This window comes from Enhydra lutris, unplaced genomic scaffold (genome assembly GCF_002288905.1).
Source record: "Enhydra lutris kenyoni isolate GAN:26980312 unplaced genomic scaffold, ASM228890v2 scaffoldscaffold46, whole genome shotgun sequence".
Lineage (NCBI taxonomy): Eukaryota > Metazoa > Chordata > Mammalia > Carnivora > Mustelidae > Enhydra > Enhydra lutris.
In genome coordinates, this window is record NW_019154130.1 from 5,860,892 (window position 1) to 5,886,933 (window position 26,042).

A 26,042-nucleotide genomic window follows, 5' to 3' on the forward strand; every position below is an offset into this window, starting at 1 on the left:
GAAACACCGGCCTCAGATGCTCCGAGGAAGTGAGAGAGAACGTCCCGAAGCCAGCCCTTGGGGACAGCGCTCCCACATCCGAGACTCCTCGGACCTTGGACCCAGGACCCAGGGCCCAGGGCACGCCCAACACCCCCACAACGGCAAACCGGGCGGCCAAGGAGGTCCTGCTCGTGCGAGGCCTCCAGCCCCCTCCTCTCTGCCTGCTTGCTCCAGCTGAAGTCCCGAGTCAGGGAGGAGGGAGGTGTGAGGACGGTGGCACCGGCTGCCCGGACAAAACCGAGGGCACTTTGCAAAGGGAGATGCAAAACAACCAGGAAAACATGCCAGAGGTCACCTCAAGGGCACAAGGCACAAAAAAAGAAAGCGGAAGGAATCGGGCGAACAGTGAAAAGCCCGGACGAGAACCGATTCCCTGATCGGTACGACCCTCGAATAGCTTATATCGTTAAATAGAGAGGTTGGGGGGGGAGGGACACAAAACAATACAGCAGCAACACAAATGTAATCTTGGCTTCAGAGACAGTGTGCAGACACTCCTGAGCGGTCGACCCCGCCTTCCCAAGGACAGTCCCTTCAACACCCGAGTGTTTTGCTTCACAGCAGAAAAGTTCTTCAGTGTCTGAGAAGTTACGCTGTTCTGGGTTTTCTTGGATTTGCACTTGGTAAACTTGGAAAGTTTGTAGTTCTGTCCGCGCCCGAGAGGAACCGCGCAGGTGAAGCCGTTCTGGGATTCAGCCTGCAGGCGTCTCCCCCGTGGCGCATGGACAGCAGGACTGAACGCAGGGTCTACATCTCTTCAGAGTTCTGTTGCGAGGTCTCCAGTTTCATCTTCTTCGAGGGGGGCACTCCTTCCAAATCCTTGGGGGAGAAGAAGACAGGATGCGGGTTACCACGCCAGGAAGGCAGGCGAGGCCGGCCATGAGGCTGAAGGCCGACCCGGGAGGAGACGGAGCACCAGCCTCTGTGGTTCGAACTCACAGTTCTGACCCTGCGTCCCCCGTTCACCAAGCCCTGTGTCACCCGGGGCCTGCCTGTCCCCGCCACGGTGGCTTCCCTCTTCCAAGCATGTGCCTCTAAGCGCCCCGGGCCCCTTCCCCACACCAGCCCTGGGCAGGTCTCCCCATTATCAGCCTTCCAGTCTGTCATGAATTGCCAGAGTAATTATCTGTGCATGAGTTCGGAGTGGACCTCTCCGAGTTCGAAGGCCTAGTCAGACCTTGCCCCGTGGTCAGTGGCTCCCCCAAAACTCAGCATTTGGTGAACGCACACGCGTGTTACTCTGCAGAAAAGCCCATTAGGTGTGACCACATTCCAAAGTCCCGTGGCCCAGAAAGGTCGGGCACTCACTCCGGCACCCCGACTTTCCCACACAGGCATCTCTGCCTGACCCATCGCCTGAGACCAGCTGATGACTACCCACCCCGACCGGCCCCTCACCAAGTCTGTCTTGACCCCACACGCGCCCAGGATCAAGCTGACAGCACCCCAGTGGCCTCGTTTCCTCCTCCCGCTCCCACACCCCACCTATCAGCGAGTCCCACCAACTCCATCTCCAAATACCCTTGGGCCTGCCCCCCTCCCCTCTGCCCGCAGCCGTGCCCACCCCATCTGCACCTGTACCGCCACCTGCCCAGACAAAGCCGCACCCTGCTCCGCGGTCTCCTGACCCAGCCTTCCACACGGTTCGAGAAATCCCTAAACAGCAATCATACACAGAACATAAAACCCGAGGATCCTTTCCCACTGCCTCTAGAGCAAAATCCCAACTCCTCACCAGGTTGAGAAGGCCCATCACCCAGCCCGCGCCTACCTCAGTGCCTCGCCTGCCTGTTCTCTTCCTTGTCTGCTAGGCCCCAGCCACCCTGACCTCCCTTTTGTTCCTCAGGCTTGCTCCTGTCTCCAGGCCCAGCCCAGAAAGCCTGCCCTCATGGCCCTCTTTTTCTCCACCTTCAAATTCCCACTCCTAGCCTGTCTCTCTGCCTACACCAACCCGAAGAATGCTCGACCGTCAGGCCTCCCTCCAGCCTCATGTGGGTTCTTCTGCAGCACGTGTTATGACCTTGTAACCTGCCTATGGCTACCAAACCTGGCCGTGTCTCCTCCGGCCCCACCCCACATGAGCCCCATGAAGGCGGGGAGGGACCCCGTCTCCGGCTTACCCTGGGTCCCTAGATTCTGACACAGCGCCCGGCCCCCCCAGTGGGTGCGCAACATATGTTTAATGGAGCCCCCGGGGCCTGATGTGGGCTGTGTGGGAGTTTCTAGTGACAGACCCTGAGGGCACGAGAGCCGGCATCACAAGGAGGCCGAAAGAACTGCTTCTGTGTTCTCCCTGGTTCTCATTCCGAAAGCAACAGAAGCCCGATACAGACGCAACGGGAGAAAGCGGGCACTGCGCCTTCAGAGGACGCTGGGTCCTGCTGGCGAGAAGGTTCTCTGGTTCTGCAGAGCACTGGGATGGGTGAGCATGGGAGTAGACGAGAAAGGGAAAAGGGAGCAAGAGGGGCGTACGAGCTCAGGACAGTCCAACAGGGGAGAAGAGCCGGAGTTCTGCTCCTCTCGGGAGGCTGGGGTAGCTTTTTTTTTTTTTTTTTTAACACAGAAACGGCCAAATGTCAGTGTCGAGTTGCTTGCGCAGCTGTATGGTATCTTCCACCTTGCTCACGAACCTAGGAGCTCTGTGGATGAGTATCTGTGTCCATGTGCCCTGAGAACAGTGGAAGAGGCTCGGTTTCAGGTCTGGGTCCCCCGGAAATGGGAGTGGAGGAGGGGGGCTTGTGAGAATGAGAGATCCCTGTACCTTTCAGATATCTGGGGCAGGGCAGGGGGTACTGGATGCTACCAGGGCACGGATCAAAGGTTCAAGCTAACGTTTCTTCCATCGAGTTCAGGAGGCCAGAAGACCCCAGCAGACGTCCTGGTTTTATACACTGTACAGGAGGCTCTAATTTTTAATCTAATGGGCTCCAGCTGTGCCCGAGGTTCTAGGTCTTGCTTTTCTCATTTCACATCAGGAGGTTATTTCTTTCCGGACAGTCTGTACCTGGGTCAGCCACACTCTGTATAACAGCTGCATACTGGCCTGTTTGATCCATGACCCCCGGTTAATTTAAGCAGTCCCCTTTGAACAGACGTAGGTTGAGGCCTGCTTCCTACCACTGCAAACACACCTTCCATCAACGCTCCTTCCGTGTCTTTGGGCCTCTGGAGGCGGGCTCTGCAGGAGGAAGGGGCTGCAGAGCCAAGGGGGAGTTAGACCTTAGAGTCCCGGAGGCACAGCCCCCTGCGGGAGGCCTGACTCAAGGCTCTGCACAGCGCAGACCAACTCCTGCCGCAGCCTGGCCCCTTCCAGTCTTTCCGCGGCCACCTCCTGTCACTTTCTCCGGAGGGACCTGACTATACTCTTATTAGTTCAAGTTTCAATGCCTCGGAGTCCCCACTCATCTTAGGTGAGCACAGAAGGTAGATGGTGAAAAACCACAGACACGGCACCTGAGGCATTCCGTGTCCAGCTCCACACCGAATGTGTTCGCCACATTCTCTCATCCCATGTGCCCTGGCCCCAAGACAGTTCTGGGGTCCCAGTCTGGCAGCTGCAGACAGGGAGGCTCGGTTATGCCAAGTGAAGGAGCTGGGATTCGAACTCAGGATGTTTGTTCCTAGCTACTGGCCACCTGCTCCTGCACTGATTCAGACCAGATGCTGACGAAGGGGGTGACCCAGAATGGGGTCCAAGCAAGGGGGTGGTGCGGTCAGTTGCAAAATTCAAAAGGACGAGTTATCTGGTGTTCAGGATTCTGAAGACGTATCATCCCTGCGCTGAAGGGAGTTGACTCTGGGGCACTGGAGCAGGCAAGACGTTTGTGACACAGTGACAAAGCCGAGGCTGGGATAAAGGCCGCCTCCTCTTCCTACACCCTGCTCCCTGAGGGTTGGGGCCCGGGACACTCACAGCTCCCGCTCATCGAATGCAGGCGAACGCCAGTCTTCCAAGGGGAAAACAACGGAACAAAATAACAAAATACCTTTCAACGTACCCCCGACACCCCAACGGGCTCCCGGCTGATCTGGCTGCCCCTCTGAGACCTTGATCGAGGTACCTGAGAGGCTGCCGACATCTCCGCAGCCAGGCCCGCGTCTCCAGATGGCTGCCGCTCCACTTTCTCTGAACTGTTCACCGAGTTTTCCACTGAAGACTGCGAATTCTGCTCGTCAGAAGCATCTGAGGGGAAGCGAGATGACAGAAGCTGTTTTCAGACACGTGAGATGTGGAGCCAGATGGACCCATTACTAAAAATACCTGGAACTGGGGAGTTTTGTGGCCAGGCGGTCTGCCGGGCCTGCAGCGAGCCGGGGCGTTTGGGAAGCCTCTCTCGGGGCGTTGTCTTAAGCAGCCCTGGGACCCCCAACCCTTGCCTGCACACCCACCACCTGCCATGTGCCCTGAGAGGAAGGACAGCTTAGGGGACGCTCCACGCTTTGTGCCGCGTGCAGCTGGCGCCCTCTGGTGGGCACAACGCACCCCGACCATCATGGCTGCTGACTCCTCCCTTTTCCATCCCGGAGCCCCGCGTCCTCCACCTGGGGAGCCCAGAGAGGTAAACTGCCCCTTTGTAGACATTTCTCTTAATAACATGGGTATTTTCCTGATCATCAGAGCCATGACTGACGATTGCACGGAAACAGAAAACACAGGAACAAATAAAGTTAGAACCACTGATTCTCTCACCCCACCCACAACTGCCATCCCACTAACATTTCGGAGGATTTATTTCCTAACATCTCAGAGGATTTCTTTTCATCTCTCCAGATGTTCCCCCCTCCACGTGCATATAATTCTCTGCTCTCCCCAAATAGAGATCACAGAGAATTTTGGAAAACATTTTCACGTCTTTTAAAAATTCTCTAAACACAAGAGTGGACAAGATGGCTGCGTGCCTTCCAACAAGCCGTCACTTATTTATGAATCCTGTTTCGCCGGTCAGTCGGGCCATTTCTTATGCATCGGTCTCCCTGCTCTCCTCCCCAGCACGGTCCTCTAGCGGAAGGAGGCCACGGGCCACAGCTGTCCGTATGAGGCCATGCGGCTGTGGGCCAGGAGGCGGCCGTGTTTGTATCTGACGCTTATTTGGGGCACTAAGCGCGGAGCTCACAGTGGGAGCAGTGACATCTTGCCCAGGGCCCCACTCTGTTTGCACTCGAGGCCCCAACAACACCCGTCGCCCTGATTTTTTTCAAAGGGCACTAGAAGACTCAGGAATGCCTCACTTTCTGGGGTTCCTGAGGCAGAAAAGAAAAAAAAAAATCTATCTATCTATCTATCTCCAGGCTTAAGTTTTAAAGCAAGCAAGCAATACAGAGAGATGGGAACCAAGTCAGCCGCACCCCATGGCCTGAAGCCAGTGGGGAGCAGAGGGCTGGGGAGCAGGGCAGGAAGGAGGTGTAAGAGCTCCCTCTCCCAAGGAGGCTGACCTCCCAGCATGTCCATCCCAGGTGAGCTGCTCTTAACACATACTCTGACTCCCCAAACCACAGCAGCCCTGATATCCTGCGGGCAGCACTCAGAAACCCACCACCCTGCCAGGGCCTGAGCTGGGTGTTCCTGCTGCCACAGGGAGGCTCAGGGGTCCGCCCTCTCCAGGGCTAGGCTCTGCCTACAACCTGCTACCTAGGACCTAGGGTTTAGAGATAGACCTGAGTTCCCTTCATGTCACTCCTCCACAGTTTGTTTCCTCTGGGAGGCCTACAAGTCATCCCGGTGGTTGACAATAGCCACCCCGTGGAGTTTCGGTGAGGACTTAAAAGGAAGGACAGGGGAAGTACTCAAGGAACAAAATAACCCCAGGGGGGACTACCTGTACCTAGGACATAGGACCACACTCCCTATAAACGCAGCAGTTCTTTAATATTTTGTTTTACCTTTTTAAAAATTTATGTACTTAAGGAATTTCTATACCCCATGAGTGGGGTTCCAACTCACGACCCCGAGATCCGGAGTCACACGGTCTACTGACCAGTCCAGCCAGGTGCCTCTATTAGGTTAAGTTAAACACAGAATCCCTGTACAAGCCAGCTCCTCCACCGTCAGGGAGAGACCCAAAAGAACGGGAAATAGGTTCTCACACTAATATTTGTACACCAGTGTTCACGGCAGTACTATTCCTAAGAGCCAAAAGATGGAAACAGCCCAAATATAAATTAACAAACACGTCAAACAACAAAACGTGGTACGGACACAGTCCACACAGTGCAGTATTACAGAGTCACAGATAGGAAGGAGGGAGCGGCACCTGCTATCACACGGAGGAACCCCGAAAACATGATCCCGAGCGAAAGAAGCCAGACACAAAAGGCCACATACTATACACCCACTTCTATGAAACACCCAGAACAGGCAAAGCCATACAGATAGAAAACAGACAAGCAGATGCCGGGGTTTGGGGGAAGGGGGAAGTGACAGTTTATGGGCACAGAGTTTCCTTTGGGGGTGATGGAAATGTTTTGGAACCAGAGGTGAATTCCATCTCAATTTTTTTTTTTTTAAAGATTTTTTTATTTATTTATTTGACAGAGAGAAATCACAAGTAGGCAGAGAAGCAGGCAGAGAGAGAGGAGGAAGCAGGCTCCCCGCCGAGCAGAAAGCCCGATGAGGGGCTCGAACCCAGGACCTGGGATCATGACCTGAGCCGAAGGCAGCGGCCCAACCCACTGAGCCACCCAGGCGCCCCCATCTCAATTTTTTAAAAAAGGAAGAAATCCATGTTAATGTTACGTTCTAGCTCATGATGGATGTCTGCTTTAGCAAACTGAATTGTTTTTCCCCTCCTTTGGCCTCCCTTCTCTGCCCTACAGTGAGCTCTGCGGGCTGGACACGGAGGCTTGGAAATCATGGCCAACCACCCAGAGAGTCATGCTGACCCCCGGTCCGGCGGAGAGCTCAGCGGGAACTGGCCTTAAAGCTCACAGAGCACGCAAGGGCTCGGTGCAGGGGCCTGATTCTCCTAGCGCTGGTGCTGGAACTCACCCAGGGGAAATTATTTTCCTAGGGCCTAAATTTAGTCCAGCGAGTTAGGACATTATGTCATTCCCTGAACTCACTCAGCAGTAAACAAGTTCAAAGCAAGGTCAACAGCTGGTGACTAACCCACCCTGTCCCGAAGGCTGCACGGCCCCACCTGGGAGGCCTTCACGCCTTTCCCGTGGGGCCTCCCCAATGGCGGCAGGCACCCCCTCCCTCGAGCAATGCTGCGCAACTGTGCGGACCCAGTGACCTGGTCGCCAAAAGAGGACCCTGGTGTGGTTCCTGCATGGACCGGTAAAGCTTTTGGTGGTGGAGGGGGGCAGGGAGGAGAGCGGGGGCGGGGGGGGCGGTCATAGTTACCAAAATGGTTCTGGAAACAGCGACCCAAGAAGCAATTTCTGCAGTTGCACTTTAACTGGCTGTTAGGGCGAAGGAGATGCAATCCCGAGACACGGGAGCCAGGAGGGAGAAGGCACGCAGGACGGGGAAGGAGCCGGGATGTGTGCACACCTGGCCCGGCAGGTATAGTAACCTCCCCTAGCTCACGTCGGACTCAGGCCTGGGTGAACACTTCTGCTTCCTTCCTGCCTGGCTCCCTTCAGGGACTGATGCAGGAGGCAACTTTCGTTTGCCTCATTTTATAAATAAGGAAACAGGAAAGCTCGCAGGAGGTGACGCCACCAGCCCAAGGCCACACGGCCAGCAAGCGTCAGCCCAGATGTGACAGCTCGTCCTGTCCCTGGTCCCAGCCCCCTGGTTCCACCACCCACTGCCCGCAGAGCCCCAAGAGCAGGACGGTACTGGGGGCCCCTGTGGGAACAGGAGAGGACGCTCACCCAGAAGGCCCTCATCCAACCTTCTCCTATAGCGGCTCCCCACGGACGACAATTCTGCACCTCGGGGCCTCATTTGGTAGCGTCCAAAAATATTTCTGTGTCACACCCGGGGCGGGGGTGGGGCTCGCTCCCAGCAGCTGGCGGGGAGAACCCAGGGAGGCCTCTCTACGTCCCGCCACACACAGTATGGCCCCACAGGCGAGACCCTCCGGCCCCAAAGGCCCAGCCGCACGGAGGCCGAGAAGCTCTGCCGGCCACGTCTCTGGAGGAAAACAGTGGGGTACACCCCACCTGCAACTGCCTCACCTCTGACTAAGCACACGGTCCCTCCACCCGCAGCGCCAGCGCACCTGAGCGCAGATAAAAAGAGGCGTGGACGAGACTCACTGCAGGGTCACGTGTGGGGAGAAAAGATGGAAAAAGCCGAAATGATCGTCAGGGTGGGGACTGTTTAAATAAATGACGACCCGTTCCTGCCCCTGAAGAGTACGAAGCTGGTAAAGAGAGTGAGACAAACCTTACGTCCCAAAACGAAGCAATCTCCATGGTGACTGTTAAGGGAAGTATTCTAAAAAAAGGAGGTTATAGTTTCATCTAGATCCTTCTAGGTGCGCAGACTACCTCTAAGACCGCCGCACTAGACTCGACAGCGGTTCTCTGGGGGTGGGGACGGGGGACACCCGAGGCTCTGGCTTGGGGGCCGTCCGGTCTATGTCCTAACACCTGGGTTGTTCCCCATGTGTGGGGTCACCCGCACTCTAGCCTGCCCCTCCCCCAGGCCTACCTGGCACATGAGCCGCTTTCCGTGTCCAGCTCAGAAAGGGGGTGCTCCACTGAGCACCTGAGACCCTCACACCTGGCTGGCTCGCCCCTTAACCCACACGTCCCCAGGCACTGCCCCCGGTCCCTTGTGCCTGCACTGTTCATTCCCCTCCCATCCCTGCTCAGCCTTGAAGCGCAAGTCAGCCAGCACCTCCCCCTTCTCCTACAGTCTCTCATGGCACTGCCCACAAACACAAAAGCCCCCTTTAGGGCCAGGCAGTGCCATGAAGGCGTCACCAGGGCTGCTCAAGCCTCAGACCCAGGTAAGGGAAAAAAAAAACCTGAAGGAATAGTCTATTCCTCAGAGAAATACAGATTCCCCCAACCTCTCAGGCTTTTGCTTGTCCACTTTTGATAGAGAAACATGTTTAAAAAACAAAGCAATTGGGGCACCTGGGTGGCTCAGTTGGTTAAGCGACTGCCTTCGGCTCAGGTCATGATCCTGGAGTCCCGGGATCGAGTCCCACATCGGGCTCCCTGCTTGACGGGGAGTCTGCTTCTCCCTCTGGCCCTCCCCCTTCTCATGCTCTCTCTCTCTCTCCCATCTTCTCTCTCTCTCAAATAAATAAATTCTTAAAAAAAAAAAAAAAAAGCAATTTTTCCTTTAAATGAGTAATAAGGGAGCGCCTGAGGGGCTTGGTCGGTTAAGAGACTGCCTTCTGCTCGGGTCCTGGGATCGAGACAGCCTAGACAACCTCCAACCTGCTCAGGGGGGACCCTGCTGCTACCTCTGCCTCTCCCCTTGCCTGCCTCTCCCCCTGCTTGTGCTTTCTCTCACTAATAAATAAAATCTTTAAAAAAATAAATATGGGGTTATGGACCTTGGGGAGGGTATGTGCTATGGTGAGTGCTGTGAAGTGTGTAAACCTGACGATTCACAGACCTGTACCCCTGGGGATAAAAATATATTATATGTTTATAAAAAATAAAAAAAAAAAAAAATAAAAATAAAAATAAAAATAAATAAATACATAAATAAATGAGTAATAAGGAAAGCAACAGTGATCGCGGAGTGACACAGGGCCAGGACTCTCGGGCCCAGTGTCAGATGGACAACAGGGAGCAGCAGGGAGTGCGGCAGTCAGCAGATGTCCGGCCGCTCACCCTCACCAGAAGTCACATCTCTGCTTCAACCAGTTGCCGCTCCCTGGAAAAGCAGAGCCGGTATTGCCTGATCTTCTGATTTTCTCAAGACAAGGTGGAAATCAATCTTATTTTAAGTGCAATTGTTTAAAGTTTTGACATCCAATTCAAATTAAAAATAAAAACTGCACCAGGCCCGTGGCCACAGCCACACGCCCTGTGCTGGATCTGGTCTGTGACCCCTGGGGTTCCAGCTGATGCCACAGCACAGAGAGGCCTTCCTCCCATGAAGACCCGTCCCAGTCCCTCCCCAAGCACAGGGAAGCCTGGACTCTAGGCCAGCCGTCGTCCCCGCCGAGTAAGTGGCCCAGCAGCCCGACCTCATGCTCAGCCTGGCTGTGTGCAGGCATCCCCCACACCACTGGCCTCTTCCTCCTCCTCCCTTCACAGATGCTGGCAAGGCCATCCCCCAGATGCTAGGGGTCACCCTCTAGTCCCCGCTCAGGCCAGGTGCCACCTGCCAACACATCCTCTGCCTCGGAACCTTCAAAATACACCTCGATATCAGCAAGAACTAGGGGCCCGTCTTCTCAGGTATAATGACGGTACTTATGATGATGTAAGAAGACATTCTTATTTCTAAGAGATGTGTGCTGACGTGTTCAGGGACAAAATGTTGTAAGATCTATAGTCACCCTCAAAAAGTCACCCTCACCCCCTCTACAAATATTTACAGACAAAGCAAAACAAACAAATGCCAAATTCAGCTGACATACATGGGAGAGTACCCTATTCATTATTCTGTATGTTTCAAAATTTTCTTTTTCAAGAATCCAGAGATCTCAAAATAGACAAAAATAAACCAACACAATACAGATCCGGTGCATATATGTCTTCCATATATGTCTTCCATAACCAGACTGCTTCTTACCACCTCGTCTGCTCCCACCCTGGACACACCAGCCTTAGCCCTACTATGCGTTCTCAATCACAGCATCCAAAGCAGTCCTCCAGACCATGGCAGTCAATCCCAATGGTTCCTGCCTCCCTTGACACAGAAGTAAGGGTCTGTTTAGTGACGTAAGAGCTACCCACACTCAAGGTCTGGCCTCTTCTGACCTCATCTCACTTTGTGAACCCCTCATCTGCCCTTCCCTAGCCACTGAGAGCACTCCTGCCTCAGGGCCTTTGCACTGCCCATTCCCTTCCCCCACAGTGTTTTTCTCCCCCTTTTCCATAGGGTTTGCTCCCTTACCTAATTTTAGCCTAATCTGTTTTAATGTCACCTTCTCAGTGAGGCCTTCCCTGGCCGCCCTATTTAAAATGGAAACACTCCCCATAATTCACCAAGACTCTCCATTCCTCTTATTATAGTTTACCATGGAACTTATCTTCCCAACACTAGACTGTAGGATTTTAAATTGCTCCATAAGAAGATGAGCTAGTCTAGGCATTATCCTTCTTCTACTGTGACCTTCTAGGGGGTCAGCATGTGGCAGGACCTCACAGATACCTGTCAACCAATTACATGGAGGCCCAGCCCCTGCAGGCACGTACCTTCGGTCCCAGGAAGCTCCTTCCCGTCGGCCTGGGCCTCGTCTGCCTTGGCATCAGTGCCTTCGCTGGGCACGGCTGAGTTGGGCTCTGGAGCAGGGCTTGAGTTACTGCTGTTCTCCTGTTTGATCGGGGAGGCGTCTGCTATGGAGCTCTGGTTGCTGTTATCATCTGCACGGGGGGGGATGGGGGTGGGGAGAGAACCAGAGGCTGAAATCCCACAGCTACTGAGGAAGGGGGCGTTGGGGGCCCAGCCTCCCCAAGCCTCTCTGCCAGCAGCCCCACGGGACCCTCTCCCAGGGAAGGAGACACATCCCCGCCCTCTAGACCTTGGAGATGAGCCACCAGGGGCCATTCCACAGGTCCTGCAAGGAGAAAGCTTCTGGGAGTCTGCCTGAATGCCCCCCACTGGCTCAGCCCTGGGTCGGGGGGCAGCAGCGACACACAGTGGCCTCCCACATTTCAAGTCTTCAGGGGACATCTGAGGCCTCATTCTGGGTGAAGAAGCCAGATTTGTCCATGAGACAGCATTGCCAAGAACACCCCACTGCTCTAATCGAGCATCTAGACCACCTTCCACTTGATACAAAATAAAAGGGGGAGAGAACATGTGAACAGACAGTAGGATACTATTCCACAGGACAGTCGGCCCAGGCTCTTCAAGTCAGAACCATTAAAGAAAAGAGGGGGCGGGGAGGGCAGAAGGGAGAGAGAAGCAGGGAATATTATTATGAAGAAATTTAAGAGAATTAACAGCTAAATTAAGGACATGTGAAAATTATTTCTGTTCTATTTTGAATGTGCCAGCTTATAAGGGACATTTTGGAACAACCAGGGAATCTGAATATAGTCTGGGATTTAGAAGATACAAGGGAATAACAGTTACTTTTAGTAGGAGTGAAAACAGCACGGCGGGTGTATAGAAATGTCATTTATTAGTGACGCGTGCCGAAGGGTTTAGCTGCGGACTTAAAACACAACGCAGGGAAACTTACTTTAAAACCGTTCCGCCCAGGCTGCCTACAACTGTCAGAATTCCCTGAACCGAACACTCGAGAGCTGTACTGTTTTTTTACATAAATTGCATTTCAATTAAAAAACTTAACCCATTAAAAAAAAAAAGATGAGGCAAACATGGTGTGTGAGTGAAAACCCAGGGCGTATGAAGTTCATCCCACTAGTCTTCCCACTGCTCTCAATTACGAGATTTTTTACAACACAGAGAAAAAAAGAGAAGTAATTGGAGCCACGCCTTTGTGGTTGAGCTGGTGGCAGGGCTCGGGGTCCAGGGGGCACATAGTGCCCAGCACTGGACCCCGTCTTCAGCACAGAGAGTCATGTGAGGTTGCACACACCCAAGTGGCGATTTCAGAAGTATCACCACCCGGCTTTTCCGGGCCACGCTGCACACCTGGGACCAAGGCCACTTTTGTGAAACAGAGAACGAGGAGGAGACACGGAACAGCAGGCCCACATGTCCTGGGCTCTACTGCCTGCTGGCACCTGGGCAAAAACAGCCACTGTCACCTGCCTCATCCTCCCGACAGCCTGCCGGGTGGGTGTTGTCACCTCCCTCGTTTCCAGAGGGGGACACTGAGGCTCTGAGCAGCAGAACCCCTTGCTCAAGCGGCTCTGCCCAAATCCAGATCCAATCTGCCAAGGAGGCGTCAGGCAGTCGCATGGTCCCGGCGAGGGAACCGCACCTTATTCTAAGTGTACTAGTTACACGGAAGATCCTCTTGTGAATCCTGGGACTTAAAAAAAAAAAAAAAGTGGGGCGCCGGGGTGGCTCAGTGGGTTAAGCCTCTGCCTTCGGCTCACGTCATGATCTCAGGGTCCTGGGATCCAGCCTCGTGTTGGGCTCTCTGCTTAGCGGGGAGCCTGCTTCCCTCTCTCTCTGCCTGTCTCTGCCTACTTGTGATCTCTCTGTCAAATAAATAAATAAAATTAAAAAAAAAAAAAAAAGTGCACTCTCCTGATTTGCCTTTTAAGAAAATCTAAACTTCCTTCCTACACCAAACTATGTGTGCATGTGTGTAAAAGGCAGAGGCCTGACCCACAGGTCCCAGCACCGAGTTATGTTAATTAATGACAACAAGTACTAATGTTTAACGAGTAAGTTGCTGGAGCCTAACCTGGTCACCTGGTAACCACATGACCCTGGCATTTCAGTCAACGTCAGTAGAATCTCAAGACTTGAAAAAGGTGGCTACAGATGCCCTCTGCCCCACTGGGAGCCTTCCCGATAATCCTGTCCAGGCCCGCATCTCTCCTTGCGTCTCCTGGCCATCCGTGCCCAGCGGCTGGATGAGGGTCTTGGCCGCACACATGTGCTAAAATGTAAAGATACTGAGAAGAGGAGCGAGGGTCCTGGGCTGGGGGCCACACACTTGGATTCGGCCTCCAAAGGACCTCAGGGCCAGCGCTGGCATCCGCGAGCTTCCTAACCTGGGGCGGCCACCTCCCCGAGCCCTCATTTCCTCATCTGCACAATGGGGCTTGTTTTTAGGATGAAATGAGGTAAGGCATGAAACGCGCTTAGCAAGATGCTTGGCGCATTGTGATAGCTCCTAAATGTCAGCTACTAACATGCCAAGGGCTTCGAGGGGGTTTTCTTACGGAATACGCACAGGGACCTTATGAAGTGGGCACTGCCATTCCCGCTGGGCAGAGTGAAACCAGAGCTGACGGTTACATGTTAAGGAACTAGCCCAGGATCACACAGCCGGAGTGGGGGGTGGCCTAGGGAGCCAGATGTGAACCCAGGTGGGATCTTGTCCTCTGCTCTAAAAGGCTCTCCCCTGTGAGCCAGGCAGGGATCTTCTCGATCCCTAGAGAGTGGGGATCTAAGCACTGCGGGGGCGGGGGTGAGGGGTGGGGGCAGATTACATCCCAGCTCCAACACCTGGTTCAATTATGTTCCATGTTTCAAATGTGACTGTATGGTCAGCGAGGGGCTTTCTTGACACGTGAGCTATCAGCAAGACCCCTCCGTGCTGAGGCTGGCCCAGCAATAGGCAAGACTGTGACTATTTTCCAGACGGGTCCGTCTGGGCAAATGGGAAAGTTCCCTGGCACTCCCTCCCCAGAGCAAGACAGCCCTGGAACCAGAGGAGCAGAAACACGATCAAACCAAGATTCCTTTTTGATGTACTTATTTATCTAATACCACCGTGCTGTACAGAAGGCCTGGGTGGTCAAAAGGAAAAAGACGTTGAAACTGGGATCAAAAAATGGGAAGGGGGCGCCTCCGTGGCTCAGTCGGTTGGGTTTCTGCCTTCAGCTCAGGTCATGGTCCTGGGGTCCTGGGATCGAGCCCCGTGCTGGGCTCCCAGCTCAGCCTGGAGTGATCACAGCTTCCTGTAGGAACAGCTAAAGCTGCCTGGAGGGGAACACACTCCCCGAGTTTCTAGGCCTGATTTCTCAAGGCATGGCAGAAATGCAGATATCCTCATTTATAAATATCAGAAACTCAATGTTACAGAAATTTCATGTTTGACTCTCTCAGGTCAGAAGTCGGGGAGCAGTCTTCCTTGTGGGGCGGTGGGGAGATAACCAGGGGATGGCCAGGCACATTTCCATCTTGACCTGGGCCGGTTACATGGGTGTATGGAGTTTGTATACCTATCATGAAGCCAGTGCCCTTACAATGTGTGCCTGTCCTCTCCGTTAGCAAGGTAAAACGGGAACTCAGTGTGAGCCATGTCAAAACCACAGACTGGCTATGGCAGGCCTCCAGCCTGGATTCCATCAGCGGGACACTGGTTAGGACTTTTGAAATAAAACAGCAAAGGAAGGTAGGATGTCATTGTGGAAGTCAGATCCCTGGGTTCCACAGTGATTAACGGGATGTGGAAATTCAGTCTGGAGTTTCCCAGCAGCCAAAGCGAAATAGGAAATGGAAAACAGCATCATTTTTACAGCAGGTCAGGCCTAGGAGGGGAAAACATCGTAGACCCACAAAATGTTCCTGAGCGCACAAAGGGCTGATAGGTCACCCCCATGAGGGTTGTGTCCCTGGGCTTGGAGGGTTGCGTCACTGGGCTCCTTAAGGTCTGGTTTTATGTCTCTGGCTTGGTTTACGTTTCTTGGCTTGCTGTGCTGGGAACAGCTTCTCCTCCGCTGAGCCTTCCCCTGGGCACCGAGGCCTCCCAGTGCTGCCCAGCCCTCCTACCCTTGCCTGGAATGTGAACAAACCTGCTAGTGAGAACGAAAACCGCGTGCTGTGCCACAGCCCAGGGCCTGGCAGGAGAGCTCACCGTGCATGTCCATCATTCCCGGGGAGGAGCTGTTCTCCGGCGTGGTCACCTCGGAGCCACACTTCTCATCTTTGCCCTTTTTCTTGTTCTTGTTCTTCTGGAGGAGAAAACGGAGCAGAAACCGAGTCACCACCTTGTGTGTGCATGTGTGAGCGAGCCCCCGGGGGTGACAGGAATATTTTATTCAGCTGGTTCACCTTGGAGCCTGCAAGTCTCCCGAGGGCTCTCCTTGGCCTGCATTTGAATGTGTCCCATTAGGGGCCTCACCTGCAGAAGGGAGGATTCTGGGGCTGGGCATAAACCTGCCGTGGGTGGAGGAGCGGCACCAGCAGGCATGCAAACAGGTACAGTGATGCCAGGTGAGGGACAGAGAAGACACAGGTCACACACTCCCACTACCTACAGGCCCCGTGGCTGCTTTCTCAAAGACCAGTCAGCTGACTCCTAGCACCACACTGGAAAGCCAGCTGAGGAGGGAAATCCCAAGGAGGAGGGATGGCGAAGAGGATGCTTTTGTGTATGGTTCAATTTGGTTTTTTGTTTTGTTTTTATAAATGGAACAGAATCGTATTGGCAATGACCTATGTCCGCTGCTAACACTCGTTACATTACAGCACATCCTTGCCACGTAATGTAATGCAGTAATTACTGAGAATAAGACAGCAGTTCGTGTACCAGTATGGAATGATCTACAGAAATATCAGCATATTAGAACATCTCAGTTATTTCAAGGATGTACAGAAAGAATGTGTGGAACATGGGAAGGGAAGGCCACTATTCACGGAAAGGAAAGGACACTTGAGTGTCTGTCCACATGTGTGTTTGAGGGCGCTCTCTGGAAGGATGAACAAATGCTGGTCATCTCCAGGGAAAGGAGCTGGGAGGCGTGGGGGCGCACACAGGACGGGAAGCAGATTTACAAGAAGATGTACATACATAGGTACATATATTTTTGTATCTGAAAAAAGTAGCATTTGAAGAGGACGTACACCTCTGGAGCTGGAGAGTCAATGGGTAGATTCCAGGAGCGCGGCGCTGGTGGGGCAGTGACTGCTCGCAGTTGTGAGGTTTTCTTTTTGGGGCAGTAAAAATGTTCTGGAATTACAGCAGTGATGGCTAGAGGACAGTGAATATACTGACACCGACATGTATACTTTAAAAGAGTGAATTTTGTGGCATGTGTGTTGTCTTCAGTGGAAAAAAAATGTTTTTAAAACAACGTTTGAATTTTGTAAATTGCTTTCCCTATTTAAAAGAAAAAAACTGGGGCGCCTGGGTGGTTCAGTGGTTAAGCATCTGCCTTCAGCTCGGGTCATGGGTCTCAGGGTCCTGGGATGGAGCCCCGCATCCCAGGCTCCCTGCTCAGTGGGGAGCCTGCTTCTCCCTCTCGCTCTGCCCCTCCCACCGGCTTGCGCTCTCTAGCTCTCTTTCTCTCCCTCTCTCAAATAAATAAATAAATAAAATCTTAAAAAAAAAAAAAAAAGGAAAGAAAAGAACTTGCAAGAGTTATGAAGGGGGAAAAAAAAAGTGGTGCAACCATGTTGTAATTGGGTGTTTAGAAAAATGAGAAGCTACCCCCACCCCACAATTCGGATTCCTGGCCACAGCCACCAGATTCCAACTCGGATGTCTGGGGTGGGGTCCAGGGACCTGCATTTCTCCTCTGTTCCCAGGGGATTGGATGCTCAGCCAGGGGTGGGGCCCATAGCCCTAGAGGGAAAGGGGGTGGGGGAAACACCATATTGTACATCATGGAGGCTCGGAGACAATGGCAAATTAGCATTTTTCCAAGCTCCGTGGGCTCCGCAGCCCTGGGTTAAGTTCTCCACATTTGATGTGCTGCCTTCACACCGTTGCAGAAACCCCAGGAACTGGCTGATGCTGCTCCAAGGTGTAGAAGAGGGAACTAGGGCCCAGCAAGTTGGGGTCACCTGTCTGACGTCACAGGTTAATGGGGGAGACGCCTGTCTTCTACCCCTTTGCCCAGCCTGCAGGTGCCCTGACCTTCCCAGCAGCCCACATATTACACTTTCTCCTTGATCGCAATCCATTTTGGCACTTTCCTGATGTCTGCTTCATGCTATTCTATAATTATCTTTCCAACGAGATTATAAATTCCTTGAGAGCAGGGACCATGTCTTCTCAAACGCAACCGTCGTTTATACAACACCTAATGATATGCAAGGCGCAGATGGGGCCAGAGCCGAGAGCTGTCTTTGAGGAGCTGGCTGCACTCTGCTCTCCCCTCCGGGGCGCCCAGCTCCAGCCAGAGCGACAGGCTAGGTCTCGGGGCCTTGAGGAACGCAGCCCTGGTGGCTGCAGGAGCCCAGGCCAGAAACAGAAAGGAGGACAAACACAGACGTCCTCAGCCCAGCATTGAGCTTGTGATCACAGGGTCAAGAACGGAGCCTCGGCCCTGCCTGGAGACCCGAGATGGGTCACAGAAGGTGGCGGTGGGGAAGCTTGGCCTCGCCCTTATGGCTCCCCAGAAACCCCCCAATCATGACGACAACCCCCCAGGAGCAGATGGAACCGTCCGTCCAAGCAGCTCAGTGTGAGCCATCTTCCTGGGGGAGAGGATGGCTTGCACGAACAGGGAAGGCACTCTGGGCAGGGCAGCCCCTGCCAAGGTCTGCAGGTGGGCCCACTCTGGATGCTGACTGGAAATAAGAGGAGCTGACCTGGGGTATTTGGGGGTAAAATGGCCCAGGAACCCTGAAGCTGAAACACTACCCACAATGTGCGGCAGCAGTGGCCACGTCCCCGCCGGAGAGCAGGCCTGGCTGCTGAAGCTCCCTCTAGTGGTCGTGGCCCCCTTTCCCCCCACCCCAGGGTCCCAGCAGGGGCTGTGTTCCTGAGCACCAAACCCTCTCACTCTGGGGTCTCCAGCAGCTCCAGCCACCGGAAGGCTCTCCACCAGCAAAGGGAGCGCGCGCTCTGGAGTCAAACGGACCCGACACTTGCTGTGTGATTCTGGGGAAGTGGCTCATCTCTCTGAGCCTGTGCCCTCACTTGTACAGAGGGGATAAAGAGTCAACCCGACAGACAGTCAGGGGCTCGGGAGCAGGGGCGCAACAGGGATGGGGGAGGGTCTGCTCGTCTGTGTGTCTGCTACACTCAAACCGCAGTGTCCAGGGCCCCAGGGAGGGGACGGCTGGGCACTAAGGCATGTCCCCACTGGCAAGCTCTAGGGCTCTCCACCCAGAAGAGACGACTTGCAGGGGACATGTCCCAGCTCCCTGAGGGCCAAACTCTGGGGCTGGACTATGAGTGGGGCAGAGAACCCAGGTCAGCTGGGTCCTTCTGCTTCCCAGGACGTGTTGGCCCCAGAGCAGCGGTGGACAGCACCTTCCACCTGTGCTACAGGGAGCGCGGATGGCTGGCCCCACCCCAGGCGTTTGGCCCACATACTCACATCATCCACCTTTGGCTCTGTCACAGGGACCCACTTGTAGATTCGCAGGGATGTGTCCCCCACAGTCACCCACTTCTTCTCCCTGTAGATGAGGAAGAGCTCGTTACCAGGGTGTTTCTGGGGCAGAATCCTGTGTACCCCTCGCAGGGCACACGGGCCATACTGCCTCGGAACAGCTCCGACACGGGAGCTGCTCAGCTTGGGGTTGAGGGAAGGCGCTCCGAATCACACCAGATCTAGTAGCGGGGCTGCTGGGACGTCACTCACCAACCCACACCTCAGTCTCCCCATCTGTTAGACCACAGAGGGTCATCAGTCTTTGGGCCACCATGAGGATGACAGGAGACAGCATGTGGGAAAAGCCTCCCCATTCCTTGAAGGATGTGCCTGGCGAGACTGTGGGGGACAGAGGGGCTGCCATCAAAGAGGGTTCCTCTGAATCAAGGGAACTGGGCCCCGGGGCCCTCCGGCTTTGGTGCCTCACACCACTGCCAACTCCATGGAGCCAGTGGACCGGGCCACCACAGCCCCTGGGGCAGCAGAGAGGGCTTTAGGCCAGCAGGGCATTTCCTTCTCGGGGCTGGGGGTGGGAGGGGCCTTCACCAAGGGCACCCAGGGGCTCACCCTGTCCTCCCTGCAAGGCCTCTGAGGTCAGAGGAAGGAAGGCAGGAGAAAACAGCATGAGTAACCACCCCGTGTTCTCCGAGGCAAACGCCACGTGGAGCAGCCGGCAAGGGGGGGTGGGCAAGGGCAAACCTGGATGTCCAGTGGCCTTGGCCCCAAGGGCGGTCCCCAGGCCTCAACAGGGATGCACAGCCCAGACTATGGACAGCAGCCACTCAGAAGGATGCTCTGAGACCCCATATCCCAACTCTAAGACAGGCATGTGTTTCTGGGTCTTCCCTCCTAATACCTATATCTGCACACTGGCCCTGACCCTACCCCTACCCCAGCCTAAGCTCCTGGGAGACCGCATCCAGGGATCCCCGCTACTAGAATAAAGTTTATGGGTAAGGAGAAAAATCACAAGCCAGGAGAAGGAAACGGGGTGACTGGTTTTCATTAAGGATAATAATTAACACCCTCTCCTCCTCACTACTGTGCTTCAAGCCACCATCATTCCCTAGATTCCTGCCACAGCCTCCAAACGTTGGTCCTGGACCCCTGCAGTCGACAAGTCAGGTCATGTCCCTTCCTGCCCCTAACACTGGGAATGAGAGCCCGAGGCTGTGCACCTGACAATATCGAGGCCCAGAGGAATCACCCGGAAGGAAGGCTGGGCCTTCAAACCAAGCAATTTGGGCTCTAGGGTCCCAGTTCCAGGCACCAGGCTCTGCCATCTCAGAAATGGGAGATCACAAAGAATCTCTTGCGGCTGCTTGATTCAAGGGACCCACAGCGGGATGTCGGGGCTAGATGCACACCTAGGACAGGTGATAGAGCCGCCAGAAGCCCCCAACAAGTTTAGTGACAAGGATTCCTCCAGAACCGAGATTTACATGTCACAAGAGCACCTCTGTGAGCTGCCAGGCACCTGACCACCTTCCCTCCAGGGGTGGGTGGCTTTCACGGGCTGGTGGGACACGTTACAGCCACCCGGCACCCCTTTCCAACAGGGGGTTCGGGGCACCCAAGCAAACTTGAAACCAGCTAACCCAACCTACAGAAACCTCCATGCCCCAAACTGTGCTTGTTCAGATCCTACACATTCCGGACCAGAGGCAGCTACAGTCTGGCTTTTACTTATTTTAGGACTATTTCTCTGGTCTTCTATGTGCTAAGCTCCCATATACACTTGCTCTAATCTTTCCATAACCTTGTGTGGCAGGAACAGTCACCCTCCCCATTTGACAGATAAGGAAACCGAGGCAAAGAAGGTGAAGCCATCCTCCCCAGGGCCCCTATTCAAAGTCTCCACACCACACTGCTTAAGGAGCAGCTTCTCCTACTCCCACCCCTGCCCCCTTTTAGTCCAGAAAGAATTAAGTGAAGGCACGTATCTAAGTCACCACCCACCCATCTCCCACATCTTGGAGGCAGGATGGACAACCCGTACCCGTGTCCTTCCCCACCTTCATTCTGAACAATCAGAAGGCACCTGGAAGGGACAGGAGTGTTCCAAGGAACAACCTTGGTGACAAAGCAACAACCATAATAGCCATTGTGTGCTGAAGGCCAACATCTGCTAAGTGCCTTATTTACAATAAAGCCCTCTTGCCCAAAGACTGCCCAATAAGCCTACTGTCACACCACTTTATGGGTGAGAAACAAGAGGTCCAGAGAGGTTATGTAACTAGTTCATGGTCACACAGCTAGTCCAAGTAGGAATGAGGACTGGACATGGGCCCTGACCTAGAGCCCACTCTCTGCTACTCTGTCCCCTATGAAAAACTAAGAAATCATTCCACAGAGCACATCAGTTTCAGAAGATGGACAAAGAAACACAAATTGCTAGCATCCTACGTAAACAGCCAAAGGCACTCACTACTCACAATCCCTCAACCGGCTTCCACAGGCTAGGGCCCCAGCAGGTCAGCAAATCTGAGGTTTGGGTTGTGTTAAACACAAAAACAAAAACAAAAGTAATTGACTTGCAAAACACAGGACAAGTCTCAAGGCAGAAAGTGTGCCAGATCTGGGCTCTGCCGCCAGCAGGTGCGTCAAGATGAAGCCTCAGCTGCACGTGCTTCCCCGAGTGGCTGACGGTCTGCAACCCATGGGCGGATGGCAGCCGGGTTCTCGCACCTCCCTTTGACCCAGTTGGTGACCCCTCAGCCTGAGTCCCCCTGGTTCACCCCAAGGATTAGAAACCTTTCTTCATTTGCATTTCTACCGGACACTGAGGGGCTCTAGGACATAGGAAAAGGCACTTGAGAACCCCACCTCTGCCCAGCAGCCATGCAGGGAGACAAGGCCCTGAGACACCGGCAATAAGTCAGAGAAAGCACCAGGGAGGACAAGAAGGGATTCATAGACATGACCAGTGGGCTCTGGGTGTCTCCTCAAGCTGGCAGCTCCCTGGCAAACAACACACACAAGGGCTCAGGGAAATGGCAGAGTTCCTGCTAGTTCCCCAAACCCATCATCCCAGAACACACGCTGCCCTGGCTCTCAATGACGTGATTCAGCGGTACTTACTACTTTACAGCTGGGAGGGCAAACAAGGGGCCCACAGGTATGTTTTGTCTGGTCTGCATATTAGTTTTTTTTAACATTTGAATCAATTGCCAAACTTTAAGAAGAAAAAACGAAGACCCCACATAAAAACCCAGATTCTTAACGACTCTCACAAAGGCAGTGCCGTGGCCATGAGGGGCCCACATGTGTGAGGAGTCGGGGCTCTCTCAGAGCCCCCAGCACTCACCGGGTCATTGGAGGCACCGGGCCCAGATTCACCACAGCCAGCAGGCCACACCCCTCACTGTGCCCCAAAGTGGCCTGAGGGCACACCGTTAGGGCTCCTGCCCTGCCTCTCACCCCCCCCCACCCAGTAACCAACCAGGCTCAGGCTCAGGTACCGCTCTCTTCCCCTCCAGACCTGGGCTCCTGGACAAAGGGCAAATGGGGGTCCTAGCTGTAGCAATAAAGCCCCAACAGGCCCCCCCCCCCCGTCCCCAGCATAGGCTCCCATATAAACCGTAAACACCCATCACAGATTTTCCAGGCCATGGTCAATTTCTAATGTTTTCCTGGTTCCAGGTTCAAGGGCTAGCCAAGGAGACCATCTTAGGGTCACCGTCCAAGGGGGCCCACTGACTCCCTCAGAGACACTATGAAACCCTCACTCTGTATTCACTTCCCAGGGCTAGACCGTGACACCTGAGGAGGCCTTGTCTATGGCTGGGGTCGTCTTAATTAGGCCCAGGCTCACTTGACCTGCCCTATGTCTGGCGAGAGCATACCCCCAAATGTAAAGGGGTGAGGCCCTAAACACGGTCCAACTTCCTCCTCCCTCTAGAACGGGTGGGAAGTCTCCAGGGAGCAGGCCTCTCTCCTTTAGGAAGTCACCGAGGGACCCTTCAGACCGAGGGCCCAGGGGTCCCAGGCCTAAGCCTACTTTGTGGCTCAATCCTTTGTCTCCCACCCAATGACCCTCCTCCCCTGCTCTTCTCCACCCACACTGGGCCCCTAACCCTGGCCCAGTTTCCCAAAAACGGGCCCACCATTTTGTTGTTCTTCCAGCCATCTTGTGGCTGCCTCACAGCCTACCAGCCTGCCTTGCTGGGACAGCAGACAAGGGAGGAAAAACGGCTGGCAGCTAGGGATGGGGTGGTCACGGCTGACTGCCGGCTTTTTCTGGGGACAAGGGAAGGGAAGGGTTGCCAGAGGGGAGATTTTTAGGGGGTCCCCAGAGTTGAGAAGAAATACTACCCTAGACCCACAGGATAAATGGTATGCCAGACACCTCTGTCCTCTGGATAAAATACAAGATGCTGAATTAAATCTGAATTTCAGATCTGTCACAGTTTAGTGTAAGTATGTCCCAAATATTGCATGGGACATACTTATACTAAAATTTATACATATATATCACTTATTTTTTAAAAAGTTATTTCACTGTTTATCTGAAATTCAAATTTAACTGGGTGTCCTGTAATTTTATTAGCTAAATCTGGCAACCTGATGCCCCCGCCACTAGTGAAATGCATGGTTGGTGGCCACACAGTTAATGAACAACCCAAAGCCTCAAGGACTGACTGGAAGGCCTATTCTAAAAGTACAGTGAAAGTGAGATCTGGCTTCTGGGAGCTGGGGAAACCCTGAAAATGAGGCAAAGTCTTTTTTGCTTAAAAGGGGCAGGAAAATGGGGTGCCTGGGTGGCTCAGAGGGTTAAGCCTCTGCCTTCGGCTCAGGTCATGATCTCAGGGTCCTGGGATCGAGCCCTGTGTCAGGCTCTCTGCTTAGCGGGGAGCCTGCTTCCCCATCTCTCTGCCTGCCTCTGCCTACTTGTGATCTCTGTCAAATATATAAATACAATCTTTTTTAAAAAGGGGGAGCAGGGAAAAAAACCCAGCAAAACACACACTTTATGGCACCCACCTTACAATAAGGACACCCTTAGTGACTGCTCCTGTTTGCAGAAACAGGTGCTTTGGGGGACGTGGTCTTGTTCTAGGAGGGAGAAAGCGGCCCCAGACCCACGGCTGCCATGGTGAACGAAGTTCAGCAGTTTGCCCAAGGTCACAGCGAGGAAGTGAACTGGAAGCCCAGCCCTGAGATCCTGAAGCCTGAGGTCTTTATCATGACCTGCTTCCTAAAACACAGGGAGGGAGGAAAACCCTTCCCCCAAACCTGGGCCAGGCCAGAGGGGGCCTCCAGGCAGCCTGTTCTGCCACCGCCAGGGTAGAGAACCCATAGCTCCATCTGGCCTCCCTGCAAAGCAGCTGGCAGACTGGCCTCAGAGAGGCAGCTGTCAGGGTGCCACAGCCTCCGTCCTGCTGGGAACCTGGAGCAGAAGGCCCCACCACGCCTCTCAGAACAGAGAAAGGCAGCTTGCCCCTGGCCGGTTTCTCACCTCCAGGCCTTGACAGAAGGGTCTCGGGCCCAGACACCGGTTCTTTCTTCGCCCCCACACTAAGGCAGGGGACAACCCCAGCCTTCCCTCTGGGAATCCCACCGGAGAGAGGACTGCGGGCTTGTTTTCCTGTGTGTGTTTTGGCCCAGCAGCTGTTTCTGCCATTTTTAAATGGCTCCAGTTGGACAGCCCCCCGGAGCTCCCACAGCCCCGAAAACTCGGATCGCAACTTTGGAAGGCCTCTCCTTCTCACGGTTCTGAAAATTCTTTGTCCCACTGGAGCCAAACCCAGCCCTTGGCCGGGCATCCGGCCATCCGCAGACAGCCCTTTCCATAGGAGGCCGGGAAGCACGTGGACTTTATTGATTTTCCTCTTGCCTTTTTTGTTGGGTTTGACTCAGAAAGGACAGCTAACTTGTGACACGGCTAGGCTGCAGGCTTACCCCCAGCGGTTTTTAGAGACCAAGGCGTTACTCAAGAAATAGCTCCCCTAAACACAAACATACCCCACCAGGGGCCTGCCCCGTTTTTTTTTTTAGTCTTTAAATAAAAGGGTCAGGACGAGCCCGCTGGGGCTGACACTCCAGATCGTCGCGGCTGCTCCTCTCCCTCCCTGACCCTGGTGAAGCCGTGGGAAAATAATAATAATAATAATAATAATAAAGTTGAAATCAAGGTGCCGGGAGTTTTCAACAAGTCTGCCCCAACCTGGCGATGTGCTCGCGCCTGGGGCCTGGCCCGCGGGCCGATTCGGAGCCAGACCCCGACGAGGCGGCGAACGCGTTCAGTCCTATTAATTACAACAAGGCCACGCCGGACAGACTCCAGCGTGAGCTCGAAGAACACGCACGGCCGGCCCCGAATCTCCTCTCCCCCGCGCAGAGAACAAAAACAACGGCTGTCTCGGCAAAACAAACACGAGCTGCTGCTTTGGGAAAGGCAGACTCGGCCGCGGACCGGTTTCTGGCCAAAAAGATTCGCTCGCCGACACCCGCGCGCGGGCGCCGGCGGGGCAGGAGGGGCTGGGCGGGGGTGCCGGGCGCCCCGGGCCCGCGGCCGCCCCAGCGCTTCCTCCTCGCGCTCGCCCCCATCTTTCTTCCTCGCCGAGAGCCCTCGCTCCAGGCAGCCCAAAGCGCTAAATTTAAACGGCTCGCGCTCTGCAAACTCCGCAGACTCGAGGGCGCCGGGCCTGGGAGGCGGGGAGCGAGCGAGCGAGCGAGCCAGCCAGCCAGCCAGCCGGGGAGGGAGGCGGGAGGGAGGCCCGGCGCGGGCAGGGGCGCGGGGGCCGGCGCAGCGCCGCCCGGGGCGCGCGGGGAGGAGACGGAGACGGCGGCGGCCCGCTCGGTGCCTGCACAATGGAGCTCGCGCTCTCCCCTCCGCCGCCGGCATCGCGGCCCCGGCGCGCGGGAAGCCGCTTTCATGTGACTTGCACAAAACGAAATGGCTTCTGGGGCCGGCCCCGAGCCCCCCTCCCGGGAGCCGAGCGCCGCGGCGGGGCCGGCCCGCCGCTCCGCCGCCCGGCCCCGGGGCGCCC

General features: G+C 54.6%; 1 protein-coding gene across 2 annotated transcripts in view; it reads right to left on the reverse strand.

Moving 5' to 3' along the window:
* Positions 1-488: 488 nt before the first annotated feature.
* Positions 489-26,042, reverse strand: part of LOC111156502 (BCL tumor suppressor 7A) — a 26,266-nt gene continuing 712 nt past the window's right edge. The window contains exons 2-6 of one of the 2 annotated variants that reach the window (XM_022517440.1): positions 18,994-19,075; positions 15,579-15,675; positions 11,323-11,490; positions 4,104-4,225; positions 489-861 (exon numbers count right to left, since the gene is read on the reverse strand). In XM_022517440.1, coding sequence (XP_022373148.1) covers positions 790-861; positions 4,104-4,225; positions 11,323-11,490; positions 15,579-15,675; positions 18,994-19,075 — 541 coding nt within the window. In that variant the 3' untranslated portion in view covers positions 489-789. Of the gene's footprint in view, positions 862-4,040; positions 4,226-11,322; positions 11,491-15,578; positions 15,676-18,993; positions 19,076-26,042 lie in introns of both variants that reach the window. The other variant, XM_022517439.1, reaches the window with a different exon arrangement.